This window comes from Lissotriton vulgaris, chromosome 5 (genome assembly GCF_964263255.1).
Source record: "Lissotriton vulgaris chromosome 5, aLisVul1.2, whole genome shotgun sequence".
In the NCBI taxonomy this organism is placed as follows: Eukaryota; Metazoa; Chordata; class Amphibia; order Caudata; family Salamandridae; genus Lissotriton; species Lissotriton vulgaris.
In genome coordinates, this window is record NC_141693.1 from 753,905,336 (window position 1) to 753,923,550 (window position 18,215).

Consider the following 18,215-nt stretch of genomic DNA (forward strand, 5'->3'; position numbering starts at 1 on the left):
AATAACTTGAGACACTATCTATTTAACATTGGATAGTATATTCATAATTAGCAATTGAGATATAATAAACAACTTGAGATAATAATATTAGATTAATACCTTTTACTACATTAATAATCCTTTATACTGGTATTTATCAAAATATACAGGCATTATGTCCGACATGGACTCTGACGATGCCTTCGCAAGCTCCCCTACCCATACTAGCGACACTTTTAAAAATGTTCTCAAAAAAGAGATGAGATCTTGCATGATCAATACTCTGAAAGAAGTCATGTCTCATAAAAGAACCCTATGTACTGAAGGTGATACAATTCATGATTCTTTCCCTTCTAAAGCCACTAAAAAAGTCAAGCACAATCAAGGCAATACTGGTATTATTCCTAATCCAGCTGACATGGGAGGTCCTAGCACCTCACGCACTATGGGAGGCCATAGCGCCCCAAAAGGTTTTGGTGTCCCTCGCGACACAACAAGGATGGGTGCCCCTGGCGGCACAGCTTTGGCAGGTGTCCTTAGCGGCACAATTGGTGAAGACGCCTGTGCTGACTCAGACTCCTACTCTGATGTAGAGGAACTATATGATGAACCCTACGACGAGTTCGTTTTTGATCTTCATGATAATGACTTGAATGACATAGATCTAAATGCGCTTTCTGAAGCGGACTCCTCCCCTTCCTCTAAAGATGCTATTCTTGACCCCTTAGGTGGAGAAATGTTCTCCCCTAACAATATCTCCCGCCCAAATAGCTCTAAATGGTTTCCTCACGACCACGTCGCCAAGTTCATTACAAAGTGGCTAAGGAATACCCTTGAAACAGATACACGCAATACCATGCGTTCTGAATGCCCCAGACCATGGATTGACGATAAGGTCTGCCAGACCCCCAACCTAGACCCTGACCTAATTAAATTCTTATTTAAACTTGGAAAAGACCCCAGGAAAGGCCTGGAAAGAGCCCTTAAAGCTTGCCAAGACCGCCTCCTAGATGTACTCGGCCCACTTACCAAAATCCTCGATTTAGCAGAGGAATCTCATATCTCTAATATACCCCTTGACATTGGGCTAATAAGAGGTTGGAGCCAGAGGGCGATCGTGCTCCTAGGGAACGCTAACTCCGGTCTTAATATGGAAAGAAGGAAAACTATCCTCAACAGAATTAACCCCAAACTTGGGGACCTCGCTGAAAAAGAACCCTCTAATAAACCTAAAGGTCTCCTATTTGGAGAAGATATGATCAAGACAATTGGAAAATATGTCGCCACCTTCACTGCCTTAGATAGAGCCCAGAACAACATGAGAAAAGTCTTCCCAACAAATGTTTTTGGACAGGCCGGAAGAAGGGGCCGTTCTTCCGGCCGTGGAACTTTCCGGCCCTTCTCATCTGGCAGAGGAAGAGGTTTCACCGGTAGAGGCTTCTACCCTCCCAACAAACAATTCTACCCTCAACGAGGACGGGGTTCCCGTGGCAGAGGCTTCTCCTCCCGTGGAGCATCAAACAACAATTCCCAAAGTAAGTGCCCCTTCTTCTCTCTCTCCTCCCAGGGTCGGGGGAAGACTCAAACACTTTTTTCATGTTTGGAAAAGATTTACACAAGATCCGTGGGTCCTAGAGACTGTTCAGGGATTCAGGATAGACTTTGTAGATACTCCTTACCAGACCACTACTCCCAGACCTCTAGACCTTCCTTTAGAACATCTAGCAATCGTCAGAGAGGAGGTTTCCTCTATGCTCAAGAAAGGTGCCATTATCGAGGTACCTTGGTCCCAAAAGAAATTCGTAAGTACCCTCTTCCTAGTCGAGAAGAAGGACAAAGGTTGGAGACCTGTAATAAACCTACGAGAAGTAAACAAATATCTTGTTTATCGACACTTCAAGATGGAAGGAATCCATCTTCTCAGGGACCTTCTCCTTCACGGAGATTGGCTGGTCAAATTGGATCTAAAAGACGCTTATTTTACCATCCCTATGGCCAAGGAACACCAACCCTTTCTCCAATTCATTTGGGACGGTCACCTCTATCAATTTCAAGCTCTCCCTTTCGGTCTCTCGTCCGCCCCTTGGTGTTTCACCAAAGTCATGAGAACCATTGTTTCCATTCTGAGAGCGAAAGGTATTCGACTAATTATCTACCTAGACGACATCCTTATAATGTCTCAAACTCACGCTCAAGTTTTAGAGGATCTCAAGATCTCCATGGACCTCATAGAGAACCTTGGCTTCATTATAAACAGGGAAAAGTCCATTCTGACCCCCTCAAAATCCCTAGAGTTTCTAGGTTTCACTGTAGACACCTCCAGCTGTCTCCTCTTACTTCCCAAAAAGAAGATTGCCAAAATTCGGAAAGAGATCAGGTTTGTTCTGAGACAACAATCTCTCTCTCTCCGGGAACTGGCCAGACTCCTGGGTCTACTTTCTTCTTCGATCCAAGCTATCTTCCCAGGTCCACTGAATTACCGCGCTCTCCAGAGGGTGAAAGCCAATGCTCTTCGGTCCGGTCTTTGGTACGGGGACCATGTTTCTCTAGATCAACAAGCGAAATTAGAACTCTCTTGGTGGCTGGACAATTTGGACGCATGGAATGGAAGGGCGATCTTTGGCTCGACCCCAGACTTTGTTTTGGAGTCAGACGCAAGCCTTCACGGTTGGGGAGCACGTCTCCTCGACCAAGACACCGGGGGACTATGGACCCCTTCAGAGTCTTCTCACCATATAAACTTTTTAGAATTGACCGCTGGTCTCTATGCTCTTATGAGTTTCAGACACTCCCTTCAGGGCAGATCTGTCCTTCTGAAGATGGACAATGTTTCCGCAGTCTCTTATATCAACCGTCTCGGTGGTACGAGATCTGCGGACTTATCAGATCTGGCCAAGAAACTCTGGATGTTCTGTCTGGAGCACAAGATTGCCTTGAAAGCAGAATATCTCCCAGGAAAATCCAATATCTCAGCAGATTGGAACTCGAGATTCCTTCAAGATTTCAGCGATTGGAAACTCGATGTGTCAATTTTCAATTCCCTGAATCAATTCTGGGGTCCTTTCGACGTGGACCTTTTCGCCAGCCGGTTAACCTCCCAACTCCCTCAATATTTCAGCTGGATGCCAGACCCGGGTGCTCTGGCTGTCAATGCTTTTCTCCAACCTTGGGCTCCTCTTCACCCTTACGCTTTTCCTCCATTCGCAATGATTCAAAGAGTTCTTCAGAAAGTGAGACAGGAACAGTCCTCTCTTGTCCTGATAACTCCTTTTTGGCCGTCCCAAGCCTGGTTCCCCACAGCTCTGGAACTTTCTTGCGACATTCCCTTCCTGATTCCCGCAACTCAGGGCCTCCTCTTAAACGCAAACGGAGAAGATCACCACCTAGTTCTTTCAGGGAGTTTGAACCTTCTTGCTTGGAAAGTGTCAGGCAATCTAACCAATTGTCTGGACTTTCGTCATCTGCTCTCACCCTCCTTGGTGAATCATGGGCACCAGGAACCCACTACAGATATAATAACATCTGGAAGAAATGGTCTCGTTGGTGCATGGAGAGGAACTTGGATCCCGTGGAGGCTCCTATCGTTAACATAGTTAACTTTTTGGTAGAACTCTTTGACAATGGTCTTTCCTATAGATCAATAAATTGCTTTAGATCTGCAATTTCAGCTGGACATTCTCTCGTCAATGGTAAGACGGTAGGTAAGAATGTTATCATTTGTAGAGTACTCAAAAGTATTAGACTTAAAAGGCCTCCTCGCCCTAAATATCAATCTGTTTGGGATGTTAGACTTTTGCTTGATCTTTTTTGTTCATGGCCTAACAATTCTCTCCTTAACAGGAAATGTCTCTCAATTAAGCTTGCCTCTCTTCTATGCCTAGTTTCTTGTCGCAGAGTTTCTGATGTCAAAGCTCTGGACATCTCTAATAGATGTTATGACATGTTTGGTGTTAAATTTGAAATATTTAGAAGAACTAAAACCATGTCTGATTCTATCTTTTACCCTCGTTTTGATTCTCATCCAAAACTATGTGTTGTTGATTGCATGAAGGAATATGATTCCAGAATGTCTAACCTTCGTCCTCCTGATGCTAATCAACTTTTAGTTTCTTACGTTAGCCCCTTTAAACCCATCTCATGCTGTTCTATCGCTAGGTGGGTTAAAATTGCTATGAACCTTGCTGGTATTGATCTGTCTAAGTTCCAAGCTCACTCTCTCAGGAGTGCTATGGCCAGCAAGTCATTCTGGTCTGGTGGTAAGTTGGATACTATCCTTAAGTGTGCTGATTGGTCTAATGCCTATACTTTTGCACATCATTATTGTAAACCAATTGAACATGTTTCTGATGCAGTTATTCAAGGCTACCAACATGCATAATGTAGCCTCCTGTCTTGTAATGAAATTGCGATTCTCCTATTAACATGACCAGAGAATCTGGATTTCATTAAAGACACGGAGGCTAACATTATCCCTCCCGTCCCTCCCTGAGGGTAATTGTGAATTATTATTTAATCTGGTTTACAATTTTTTTGGATACTTTCTTGCTCTGTTGTTTTCTTCATGCTTCTTATGAAGACCTTTTCTGTTCTTTTCATTGATTTACTTTGTTTTTCAATTTCAGACAATTCTAATTGACGAACCTACTTGGAATTCAAGATGCTCTACAATTCTTCATTCAAGTTCAAGCTTTATTCTTCTGTTTCAACTTCTCCTGTCACTCGAGGCATTTAAAAGAGGCTGATCTCCCTTGGCACCTGGCCTTTATGGATACTATGATGTCACCTAATTCTTATTCTTACCTTTGTGACGTAAGCGGCTGTGTTTGTGAGCTGCATTAAAAGATTTATGCATAATGTTAGCCTCCGTGTCTTTAATGAAATCCAGATTCTCTGGTCATGTTAATAGGAGAATCGCAATTGACATTCATGCAAAAATGAGCACAGTTCCATGGCTTGGCACAGCAGGCTGCTAATCTATACCCTCCCACAGTGGACAGAGGACACAGCAGCCCCAAGGGTGAAGCTGGATAGCCACAGTAGGGTGAGTCACTGGAATCTAGCTGTGCGGAGAGAGACTGTTGCAACCACTGTTTCCAAACTGACGTCAATACCAGTTTGCACTAACCCATAAAAAAATATCCCTTGCAGATCACACTTAGGGCCTCATTAGGATCGCGGACGGACTTGCGTCCGTCCGCGACCCCAGAGGATGAGGGAACGTCCGCATGGGCTGTGGCGTTCCCTCATGTGCGATTAGGATGTGACCGCCACCCTGGCGGTCACATCCTGGATATTTAACATTGCGGCGGGTGCTGCTTCAAGCAGCACCCGCCGCAATGTTAAAAGTGCATGTTTAACATTTACATGCTCAAAGCGGCAGGCACCGTGCGGTGCCTGCCGCTTTGTGCAAGTAAATGCTGGGGGGTACCATAGGTACCCCCCATGTGCACCCCCCACCCGCCTACACCCTGGGGTCTCGCAACGGGCCCCCAAAATCAAAAGTACACATGCTTTTCCACGGCGGAAAAACAGCAGCGGAAAAGCATGTTTACAAATGCTTCCTAATTTGGCTGGCGGTGTCTGATAGACACAGCCAGCCAAATGAGAGCTTTTCCGCTGCGGTTGTAATCTGACCGCGGTGGAAAAGCAGCGGACAGTAACCAAGACCCACCAGCCATTGTAATGCGGCGGTGGGTCTTTGGTGAGTCCGCAGAGGATTTTCCGCCTCCTGCGGGCCGGAGGTGGCTTCCCCCGGCCCGGAGGAGGCGGAAAATCCTCCATCATAATGAGGCCCTTAGTCCGCAAAGCAGGAACACGCTCTCAGCAAATAAAAGATGTACACAGAAAAAGTATCACGTCATTCACATGTCTTGCACCTAAGTCTAAACAGGAACAGTTGGCCAAGGTATCACCTTTTTACAAATGGCGGCACTTTCTGTATTGCGGTTCACAAGACCCACTTAGCTCATCAACACAACACAATGACGACAACACCAAGAGGTGAAATACATTTACCAGTCGGTGGGGTCAATGGGCTGCCCACGGCCTCCGTACCCACAGTGGCATCCATAGTCATTGTAGGCAAGCAGGGAGTCCTTCTCAGTGATGCCCAAGATCATAAAGTGGAAGTTGATAAGGCTGGTGGATACTGGAACCACTACTGCAAACAATGGAGGTGAGCAGAAGAAAACAAAAGAAAAAGGCAGAAAAGGTTATTACAGCTGAAGTCTAATGCTATAGTATTCACAAGTGGGTGAGTAATCCCACTCCCCTGTGAATATCTCTCACTAGCCGGTTTGATAGGTTAGGCAGAGATCAAAAATGGACTTGGCCTTCAACCTCATTGACCTGGCGAGGTACATGGGCTGATCACATTCTTCTAGATTGCTGCAGGTTAAGAGGAGTGAGTCAGCTGGCACTCTCGCATGTGCCCTACCTGTGCCAAAAATCTAAGGTCACTGAAGAGCTGTAGTGGCGAGGCAGAGTAGCATATAGTGTGGCTGGAGGCGTGTGTGTGGTGCAGAGTTGATTCTGTAGCGAAAGTAAGGGAGTACGCAGAGGCGTTGCAGCATGGTGGAGGTGCACCAAGTGAACACACAGGGATTGCGAGTAAAATGCGGGACTCATAGGGCTGCACTGGGTAGTGGCCACAACGAGTGCCTACAGGGATAACACAAGGCGTAATACTGAGGGGCGAGGACCGACCGAGGGCACACATAGATGTTGCGGCGTGTGTGCTTAGAAAGGGTTTTCAGGGAGGTGCAGAGGCACGTGGGTGGCCAGAAACTCAGTGTGTAGCCAGGGTGAAGGAGCCGCACATATGGGCTACAGAGTGGAAGGGGCATGAAGAGCAGATTAAGAGGTGGTGGGGCACACAGAGGACTTGTATGGGGCAATGGACCACCCAGCAGTGGGCCACCAACAGTGGGTACAGGGGTAGGACATGGTAGCATAAAAGGTTTGCAGTGGCAGGGGCTGTCAAGAGATGCAGGAGCCTGGGGCAGCTAAAAGGAAGGCTGGGTACACAGAGGGACTATAGAAGGGATGGGGCACTATTTAACAGAACTGCTAGAACCACATATTCATATGGAGTCGATAATGTAGAGTCAACCCTTTATTAACCATAACCTTTGGGTGCTTTTGGAGATCCTGGATAAAAGCTAAAGTAATGTCTAAGTTACATTTGGAAAATTATTTATTGTCAAATTTGAACACCAGAAATTTGCATATAATAATGCTGGTTAACAAAATATTACTTAAAGTACTCTCTGATCAGATTACGCAGATTCAAAATGCACTCTAATTCTTAATCTATTTCAAGATGTTTAAAAATCTGCATCCTCAACCTAAAACCTATTCACAGGTTTCAGATACGACAATCCTCTTTTATAGCTCCAAGAAGTCCTTTCTGACAGTAACTAATTGAGCCCACATCTGAGTTATTTTGGGAAGAAATAGTTTGCATTTACATTTTCGCACACACTGCAGTGGGAATAGGACCAATTTTGTTTCAGCAGAAGCTCCTCTACATAAAATACTAGTGTACTAAAAAGGAAGAGACATTCTAGATATGCAAATCTTCAAATGGTACTTGGGTCGTAAGTTTTTCATTGGATTGGGAGTTTACTGACTTATGGTTTAAAGTTATAGAGTTGCCAATGCCATGGTCTTGGAACCACAGAAATCGACAGGAGACCCAGCTTTACCTGGATAATCCGGGTAACGAATCCTGACAGGTTAATGTCTTGGAGGTCTTATTGCTCGTTGTGTGTCTGGAGCTGATCAAAGATGGATTTGTCTTCAAGGGGCACATGTAGGGCAGAAGTTAACTGTGTCTCACATGGATGGGTTGGATGTCTTTTAAAAGTGAAGTCACCCCCATATACTGGAGGAAGGACTCTTCTCTCAATATACATGCTGCGAATAGTTACTAGGTGTGATGCTACCACGGGTGAAAGGGGAATTAGAACACCGTTGCCGAAGGGTCCGAAGCAAAGATGAGGGACCATTCGTGACAAGATGTCTGGTCACTTCCTCAGCAATTTGTTGGAAATAACTTATCAGTTTAGGGGCAATTTAAAAAAAACAGGTGGCATTAGGGTCACCCATAGAAGGGTGGATTTTCAATGTTTTGACTGGATTGTCTCCGTGTGCTGATAGAAGTATACCACACTGGCATTATGAGCACATTCTTCTGCTGCATTTTCAGATATTTCACAATTCTGTAATATGGCACAAGTGTTATTTGTCGCTGGTTCATTGTGAAACTGAACCATTATTTTCTTGTTACAATCTTGTAGTTTTCCTTCTTTTCCACTTTAGCCTTTTATCATTTTAACCATGTTTCATTTGAGAAAAAAAATACATCCATTTCCCCTCCATGTTTCACAGTCCTCGTTTCCTTCTAGATATGTGGTGTAAACTACGGGTGACAAATATATTTAGGGGCAGATTTATGTTGGGAATGCGCCACGTTTGCGTCACGCAACTGCGGCGTAAACGTGGCACATCCCTACAACCCATTTACAACGTGACGAATCTAGGCAGATGCGTCACGTTGTAAAGCCCTGCGCCACTTGTGGGTGTTCCGGCACAGGGTGGGGGTTCCGGGGCAGGTGCGCCTCGCAAAAGTGGCAGAGTGAAATCTATAAGATTGCACTCAGTCACTTTCAGGCCAATGGTGCGTCAAAACCCTGCGCCTGCTTGAAGCAGGCGTAGGTCTTGATGCAGCATTGTAAAGATGGGGCACCCCCGAGCCTTGCTGGAGCTGCGTCGCGCTTGCGACGCAACTCCAGCAATGCGCCACCTTTACGGCACAGATGCGTCACGCATCTGTGCCGTTTTTTCCCCCATGGTGCGCCGCATTGTAAATGCGGCGCACCATGGGTGGCGGAGCAGCGGCGCAAAATAACTGGCGCATCCCTGGGGATGCGCCAGTTATCATAAATCTGCCCCATATTGTTGCCATGGCCAACATTTTAAAATTGAAAAGCACAGCTGTGGATAGCTTTAGTGAGAACCATTAGGATCGAAACTTTGAAGTATTTAGATCCCCATTCCAAAACAACAGATTGAGCAAAGGTATCTGCAGACAGATTAACACTTTTCCTAAAGAGCTTCTGCTTGTCCTGCCATTACTGTGGGAAGGTTGAACTACAGAAAAAACTGAGAGAATGTCTCGTAAAACAATAAAAAGACCTGCTAAGACTGAAAAGTTCAGAAATCAAACAATAAAATATTTTTACCACCATGAAAATATTATGAACACATATGAATATTGTTAGAACTGGGGGTCTCTAGTTGGCAGAGGTAGATACCAGTGTCCAAATAGGGACCCTGGCTTCTTGTCAGGGTAAGGAGGAAACCCCCTGAGATAACCCCTGCTCACCCCCTTGCTAGCTTGGCACAAGCAGTCAAGGCTTATCAAAGGCAATATGTAAAGTATTTGTACAAACACTCACAGTAACACAGAGAAAACACCACAATCTGACTCCACAAAAGTTTAGAAAAATAAAGGTATTTAATCTAAACTACACAAGACCAAAACGACAAAAATCCAACATACACAGTTCAAGATTATGGTTGCAAAAGAGTTCTTAAAGTTGCAATAGGATATTCCACAGTTGCGTGAAAAGTTCACAGTTGCGTCAGGTTTAGCCAACAGTAGCTTTAACTGCGACACAGTTCCAAAACAGAAGCTGGTGTGGTTGAAAACAAGCGATGCGTCACTCCTGAGAACTTGGGAGGCGATGTGACAACCCCGCGCGATGTCGCGGGTGTGTTGCGGTGACTCCGGTCTGTATAGGGAGGGATGCGATACCTTGTATGGATTCCGGTGCGGAGGTTTCATAGTGAAAAACCTTGCGAGGGCACGATGCGATGATCTTCCATCTTCCTCTTGCAGCTCCTCAATGCTATGACTCTGCGACGATGTTCGCAGTGAAGTGATGCGGTCCGCAAGCAAGTGGTGCGACGATCTCACCAAGTGACGACAGGCTCTGTGACGATACTCGCAGCGATAGTGATCTTCCCTCAAACGAAGGATGCATCGGCTCTGGCAGCTGCAACAGGCGCTGCGGCGATCTCGGCCTTAGTTCGGCGGGAATTTCCTCGCACTGACAGGGATGCACTACGCAAGTGAGCGATGCAACAAAACTTGCAGAAAGTCTTTAAAATCTTGATTTTCAGATTCCCAACACAGGTACAACTTCCAGAGGCACCACAACTGGCCCAAGCACTCTAGGAAGGACAGAACTCTCTCAGCAGAGTTCAGGGAAGCTGGAGGTGAAGCCCTTTTGTTCCTGGGACTTCTTAACAGGGAGCCAGCTCTTCTCCGGCCCTTGGAGATTCAGATTCCTTCAAGCAAGGGGACACAGCACAAAGCAAAGTCCTTCCCCTCTCCTTGGCAGCAAAGTAACAGCAGGTCAGTCCAGCAGAGCAACAGCAGGACAGTCTTCCTTCTTCAGTTTCAGCTTTCTCCTTGGCAGATTTTCCTTCTTGATTCCAGGATGATCTAATTTTCTGTAGTCAGGGGTCCTGTACTTATACCCTTGAAAGTCTTTGATCCCTTTGTTCAGGAGTGCTCTGAGCCAGGTCGGAACCAGTTCTGGGTGTTCTTGAGCACTTTGTTTTCCTGGCCTCTCCTTTCCTTTCAGAGAGAGGGGCAGGGCTGTCAGCTACCCAGCAGGAGGTGGAGACAGCATTGGGGAAAGCAGGCACAGCCCTATTCAGGCCCAGGTGCTACCCCCTCCCACAACTCTAGATGCAGATGGAGCTATTTAGCCCAAGGATGGCACACTCAGCCTCTGGGAGCCACCCGGCGCCTGTCACTCACAAATCAGACAGTCAATTCACAAATAGGCCAAGGCAGAAAGAAAGGTCAGACAAGAGAACAGCAACTTTCTAAACGTGCTGTTCTCAAACACAAGATTTAAAAACAGCCTTTCTAAAAGATGTGTTATTAAATTCTGAGTTCAGGGATACCAGACTTGTATGTCCTATCTTACTCCTATGGGAAGATATGCTGGTAGCCACTGTAGTCAGCATCCCCCATGAAGCCTATGGGGCAAAATAGCCTTACAATAGTGAAACACGAAAAAATGGCTGTAATTCACCACCCGAGCATGTCATCTGCACTGGTACATGCTCTACCTCTCACATACACTGCAGCCTGCCCAAGATGGTACCTTGGGCCTTCTATAGGGATGACCAATGTGTACAGAAAGGGAAGGGTTAGGCCTGGTCAGTGGGGACACTGACCAGGAGGACATGGCAGGTCACAGACTGCACATAGGCACTGCGGTGGCAGGCCTGAGACACCATTTTAGGGCTACTCATGTAGGTGGCACAATCAGCGCTGCAAGTCCACTAGTGCAAAAACCACAGTTGATGGACAGAATGCAGAATAATGTCATACATAAACAAAATGGAATCCCTTGGTGTCAGGCTTCATCATTGGGGTCTTGGCACCCCTCTACGGGATGCGGTGTGCTGCGCACATCCATGTGCCTGGTGCTGTCTCGAAGCGGGTCTCTATCAGGCTTTGTTTTGAGCCATGGCACTTTTTTCCAGACTGCAGTGACAGCAAACAGCGGTCATCGCAGTCCGGGAAAAAAAACGGGCTGCCTGTGTCAGGGCTCAAAACAGAGCCCGATAGAGACCCGTTTCGAGGCCCCCAGAAAAAAACTGCCGGTGCTCAAACCCCTTGAGACCCGGCCCACTTAAAGCCCTGGAGTTAATAGAACAAGACGTGTAAAGAGAAAAAGCAGTTAATTCATACCCTCACAATAGGACATAGCTTTTAACTAGGGAAAAATGACCTGTTCAAAACAAAAGTGGGTAGTAAAGGACCAGTTGTGGTCTAGAACCCTGAAAAGAAAAAAGGACAAGGACACATAAGTAGACAAAGACACACACATTTAAATGAATGTACCGTATTTTTCTCCTTAGTGGTTGGATTTCAGGAGGAAAAATGGTTTTGACAATGCTTACTTATTAGCTAAGGCTAGATGGCCTCATGAGCCTTTGCGTGGTATTGGGGGTTGTCTTCCAGCTCAATGCAGCAACCTAAAGGATATCAGAAGGCTCAATTCAGGTTTGTGTTGGTACTACTCACGAGTAATGTAGACATCATTCCCTAGATCACTAAGCACCAAACTCACGGTTTCTGCAAGACCCGGTAGGCTGCCCTCCCCTCAACGCTGCTCCGACGTTATGCCGTGTGGCTGAGACTGGCCCCCTTATATACTAGGAGTAATTGGTTCAGTTGCTGCTTAATTCGAAATGGATCATGCCCAAAGAAGGAGTGTAACCTTCGATTGCTTTGCCGGTTCTGCGCGGATGTCATGGGCGTTCCCCTTCCTGTGCGCATGTGCGGTGGAGTAGCGATATCTATGTAGACACTAGCCTTAATGTTTAGCGCATGCGTGATGGTGCGCGATGTGACTGCACATGTGCAAAGGCGAGAAACCCATGATTCTTGCACACAGTGAGAGAAACGGAGGTTGTATATTAGAATCGGCGGACAGGTGCTAAGTCCGGAGGTAACCAATTGGTCAACCCTGATGTAGAGTGTATAAAAGGCCTGATAAAAGTTTGTAAAATGCCTCAAAAGTACCCTCCAGGTCATGGAATATCACACAGAGTATGGGCTGCTTCAGTTTGTGTTGCGATGGGGGTTGCAGTGTGGCAAGCCCTTACATATGTCGATGTTATTTTAAATGGACATATGATCAAGACTGTGAGGATACCTCTTATTTATGGGTTTGGAAAGCGATATAATCATGAGGGTGACATACTAATTAAGTCAAAGTGAGGTAGTGCCCAGCATGGGGGTTCTTGGTTGGGATCAAGACTCGTGAGCCCTTACGGTAGTCAGTAGAAGGGTTTTTTTTGGTAATCGCAACTGGCCCCATGGGATGGAGTCATTGAGTCCAGTGGTATCCGTGCCCAGACGGAAGACCCACCTTTGCTCCTTCTCGAACAGGCCCAGGTCTGTGGGTAGCTGTTCGATGACAGTCCAGTGTAGTTCGTTGATACAATGTTGCGCCTCCAGAAAATGTGCTGCCATTTTTGTGGTTGATTTTCTGCACCTCACGTTGCTCTTATGCTCATTTATTCGGATCTTGACTGCTCAGGTAGTCATGCCCACGTAGTCCATGTTACATGGGCACGTAATGAGGTAGATAACGTTCTTGCTGTTGCAGTTGGTGAACACTTGTTGTTCCCACCTTGTGCCGTTCTTAAAAGTTAGGGTCTGACTTTTCTTTGTTAAGTGGCAACTGCTACAGTTTCCGCATGGATGGTGCCCATGCAACCCTTGTAAAAGTAGTTGTTGGTTAACCGGGGTTTGTGGTCTCGTATGTACGAGGATGTCTTTGAGATTCTTTCCTCTCCTGTGGGCAAAAAGAGGTTTTTCCAATTCTAGAGTACCACTCGTTAGTATGCACCAGTGTCTGTTCACCAGTTTCCAAACCTGGTTGGAAAGTGAGCTGTACGTTGTCACACATACAGGTCTGTTCACTGTGTTGTCTTTTGGAGCTCTGTCTTCAAGGAGCGCCTCTCGGTTATTGTTACATGCCCTTTTCATTGCATTGTTTATCACCCTGTCTGGGTATTGTCTTTGTTTAAGTTTTCTGCTTAGGTCTAGGGCCTGGGACTTGTACCTTGCTATGTCGCTGCAATTGCGGTATAGACGAAGGAACTGTCCGTATGGCAGGTTCTCTCTTAAGTGACGAGGGTGGAAACTGTCAAACCGGAGCAGACAGTTCCTTGCCATTGGTTTGAAGTGAGTTTCTGTTTTTAAGAAACCTGACTCATGGTAGATGTTTAAGTCCAGGAACACCATCGACTCTCTGGACATGGAATGGGTAAATTTAAGGAAGGCGTTCTGTGTGTTAAGCCATGTCATGAAATCCGAGATTGATTGGCCGTCACCTTCCCAGATGACAAAGACGTCGTCAATGTAACGTCGCCAGGTGCGGATTTTGCCCCGGAACGGATTGCTGGGATGGAGGATCTTGGTGGAATCCAGGTGGTTCACGTACAATCCCACCAGGCTCGGCGCGAAAGTGCTCCCCATGCTGGTTCCATGTTGTTGCAAGTACAGGGTGTCCTCATATTCAAAAAAGTTTTTGTCAGTGCTGTGGAAATGCACTCCATCACCACCCCCCGTGGGGTTTGATATTTCCATGGGTTGGAATGTAGAACCTCCTCGACGATCAGGAGGGTTTCATCATGGGGCAGGCTGGTGTAGAGGCTCTCTATGTCTAGACTCAACAGCATCTGTGAGTCCTGGTCAAATGGGTAGTCTTGCAGTAATTGTAGTACTGCTTTTGTGTCTCTCAAATACGTGTCTGTCGCTTGTACCAATGGCCTCAGAAAGGCGTCTGCAAAGTTTGACAGCGGCTCTAGTATTAATGAGATGCCTGACACAATGGGGCGACCCGGTGTCAGACTTTTGTGAACCTTCGGTATACTGTAGAAGTATGGTGTGCGGGGATTTTTTTGTGTCAGGAATTCTGACTCCTTCTTTGTAAGCCAATTGTGGGCCAAGGCTTCTTCAATCATTGCCCCTATCTGTATGCGTAAGGACTCGGTGGGGTCATTCATCAGGACCTGGTAATTTCTCCTATCGGATAGGAGTCTCCTACATTCTTGGTCATAGGCGGTAGTAGTTTGGATCACCACTGCCCCGCCTTTATCTGCCGGTTTTATAGTCAGTTGTTTATTCTGAGAGAGTTCCCTTATGGCCTCGTTCTCCAATCTGCTCATATTTTGAAAAAACTTTCTGGTTGGCATTGAGTTGACTTAGTTCAAGCATAATAGCCTTCTAAAATGCTAGAACCTCAAATGGGAGTTGGTTGTCTGGCGGTGTGAAAGTAGATTTTGGCCTTAGACCAGTGTCCGAAGGATCAGGGGTGGGCTCTTGGTTGCTGAAGAACGCTTTCAGCTTAATAGTTCTCACAAAGTCTTGGATCTCCTTGTGTAAGCGGAAAGGGTCAGGTGTGTTGGTGGGAACGTACCCAAGCCTTTTGTTGAGTACCTGGTTCTGCAATTCTGTCAAAGGCCAGGGGGATATGTTGATGACTAAGTTCCGCTCTTGCTTGTGGAGGCTTGATTCGCTAGAGCCCCTGTCATGCTCCTGATGTGTACCCTGGGGTCTGCCTCATCCTCTGTTTGCCAGGTGACGTTGTTCCCCTTCTTGTTCCTGCCCCTGCGGGGTCCTTGGCACCACCCTAAAAAAGATTGCGGGTTTTGAGGTGCGGCCGTTGGATCTGGTCCCCATTGTGGGTACATTGGTCCTATTGATGGTGGACCGTACTGGTATTGTGGGAATTGGAACTGACCTTGATAGGGGTTGAATTGTGGAGGTCCTTGAAAACCTCTCCAGGCTCTTTGGCGTGGATATTGAGTTCTCCGCTGGCGGTAACCTCCTCTTTGCTGTCTTCTCTGTTGGAAACTGCCCGAATTGGTGCTAGAGGAGCTGCCGCCTGAGCTCACACTGTCAGTGTCACTTATATTGCCCTTTGCCTTGTAATCCGCTTTAGTGTAAGGGTATGCCCTCTCTGCCGTGAAATGTTCCTTATCTTTTTTGAGTTTGCTAAACTTGCTTTGCTTAAGTGTAATTTCAAAGTCAGTCATTTGTTGGTTGAGTTCCTCCAGCCTTTTCTTCAGGGCTGTAGGCGAGATGAATGCTTTGATTTGTACCTCTAGTTTCTGAATGTCTGCCTTGAGTTCTTGTGATATTCTCGTTGCCGTTTATACTATCAACACCAGCCAGTCTCTTGTGCAGTGCCATGAGATAAGAGACCAGGCTTTTTTAAACACAAGATCGTCCTGAAAGATAAAGGGTTCGTTTTTCACAATGAGGCCTTGGGGAGCTATTTTATTCCTTAGATATTCTGTCATAAGGAGACCGTGTAAGGCAGCCCTGATCTGGACTTTTCTTAGATTCGTTAGTTCATCCCAATCTGCCACTGATGGGCCTGGGTCATTGCTGCTTAATCCTTCAAAGGGATTGACTGCTGCAAGGATCCTGTCAATATCCTCCTCACCGAAAGTGAGGCCATTTTCATCCTCCATTCTGTTGTTGTATGAAAAAAGGGAGGTGTGTGTCCAAAAAGGCTCCCACAGCTGTGCGCTTCTAGGACAAATGTCAGGGGAGATCGAATCCACTTTCCCTCTCCCTCCCTCCTTTCTTATACATTTGAACAATGTCATACATTCACCCCAGTACAGAGATCTGGGCCTAAATCCATAGTTTTTTTGCACTCCACATCACCCCAGTTCAGACATGGCCATATACAAATCAGTCTTACCCTGTGCCTCATTGGAACAGTCCAGCCCGAACTGCCAAGCCATGCCTTCCCTGGACCGGAAACAAGCTTCCAAGGACCATATTTTGGCATTCCAGCCGTTTTCAGCCCGGCTTGCTTGAATCCAGTGGTGTGGAGAGCATGGGACTCACGTCTGAGAATACCCATCTCATTTGGTGTGACAAATGCAAAAACCACAGTTGATGGACAGAATGCAGAACAATGTCATACATTCACCCCAGTACAGAGATCTGGGCCTAAATCCATCGTTTTTTGCACTCCACATCACCCCAGTTCAGACATGGCCATATGCAAATCAATCTGACCCTGTGCCTCATGGGAACAGTCCAGCCCGAGTAGCATTTGTTAGCACCAGCCCTGGCACACTCAGTGCACTAGGGACTTCTTGGTGACACAAATATGCCAAACATGGATAACCTATCAACATAACAATTTACACAGGGAGCACTTGCACTTTGACAATGAACAGCAGTGGCAAAGTGCTCAAAGCATCTAAATCAGCAAAAACGAAATCCAGCACAGCATCAAAAATACAGGAGGTAGAGGCAAAGAGATAGGGGGAAACCACGCCAAAGATGCCAGGTCTAACAAATATCCTCAGTAGGTGTCATTGCCATTAGCGTAAAGTCCAGGCCCAGCTTTAGGGCAGTGCACTTACCCTATTTCTGCACTCACTGTAGTGGGAATAGTTATTTGTATCCCTCTGCTATCCAGCACCTCCTCAACTGTTGCACTGTTGTATTGGGAATAGTAATTTTTGCCCCTCCGCTATCCAATACTTTCCCTACTGCTGCACTTACTGGAGTGGGAATAGTCATTTTTACCCCTCTACTATCCAACATTTTCCCTACTGTTGCACTCACTGGAGTTGGAATAGTAAATTTAATTCCTCCACTATCCAACACTTACCCTACTTTTGCACTCACTGGAGTGGGAATAGTAATTGTTACCCCTCCGCAATCCATCACTCTCTCTACTGTTGCACTCTTTGGAGTGGGAATAGTATTTTCTACCCCTCTGCTATCCAACACTTTCTCTACTGTTGCACTCACTGCAGTGGGAATAGTAATGTTCACTCTTCCGCTATCCAACATTTTCCCTACTGTTGCACTCACTGCAGTTGGAATAGTAAATGTAATTCCTCCTCTTTCCAACATTTACCTTACTTTTGCACTCACTGGAGTGGGAATAGTAATTTTTACCCCTCCGCTATCCAACACTTTCCCTACTGTTGCACTCTTTGGAGTAGGAATAGTAATTTTTACTCCTCTGCTTTCCAACACTTTCCCTTCTGTTGCACTCTTTGGAGTGGGAATAGTACGTTTTTTTCCCGTCCGCTATCTAACACTTTCTTTACTCTTGCTATCACTTAGGTGGGAATAGTAATTTTTACCCCTCTGCTATCCAACACGTTCCCTACTGTTGCACTCATTGGAGTTGGAATAGTAAATTCAATTATTCCGCTATCCAACACTTTCCCTAATGTTGCACTTATTGTATTGAGAAATGTTAGTTTAAATTTTTTAAATAATTTAGTTTTAATTTATTATAGAATGTTTTTCTTATTTTATATGATTGATATATATATATCAATATATATATATATATATATATATATATATATATATATATATATGTATATATTTATATATATATTAATTTTATATAATTTTAAAGTCTAGACATTAAATAAAGATAATAGGTAAGAAATGTTTTTAATGAAATATATGTATATGTATAAATTATCAAGTGTGTGTGTTTATATTTTTTAATTAGGTTTATTTGTTATATTTAGTCAAAATGTATTTTAAATGTAATTTCTTTTGTTAAAAATAATAATATTATTTAATATATATCATTTTATTGTATATATATTTTTAAATTTATATTTTTTACATC

General features: G+C 45.4%; 1 protein-coding gene across 2 annotated transcripts in view; it reads right to left on the bottom strand.

Annotated features, from left to right (window-relative positions):
* LOC147711505 (acidic phospholipase A2 CTs-A3-like) overlaps positions 1-18,215 on the bottom strand; it is a 129,382-nt gene that overhangs the window by 26,801 nt on the left and 84,366 nt on the right. For both annotated transcript variants that reach the window (XM_086922197.1, XM_086922196.1), the window contains one exon: positions 5,995-6,139. In XM_086922197.1, coding sequence (XP_086778323.1) covers positions 6,079-6,139 — 61 coding nt within the window. In that variant the 3' untranslated portion in view covers positions 5,995-6,078. The remainder of the gene's footprint in view (positions 1-5,994; positions 6,140-18,215) is intronic.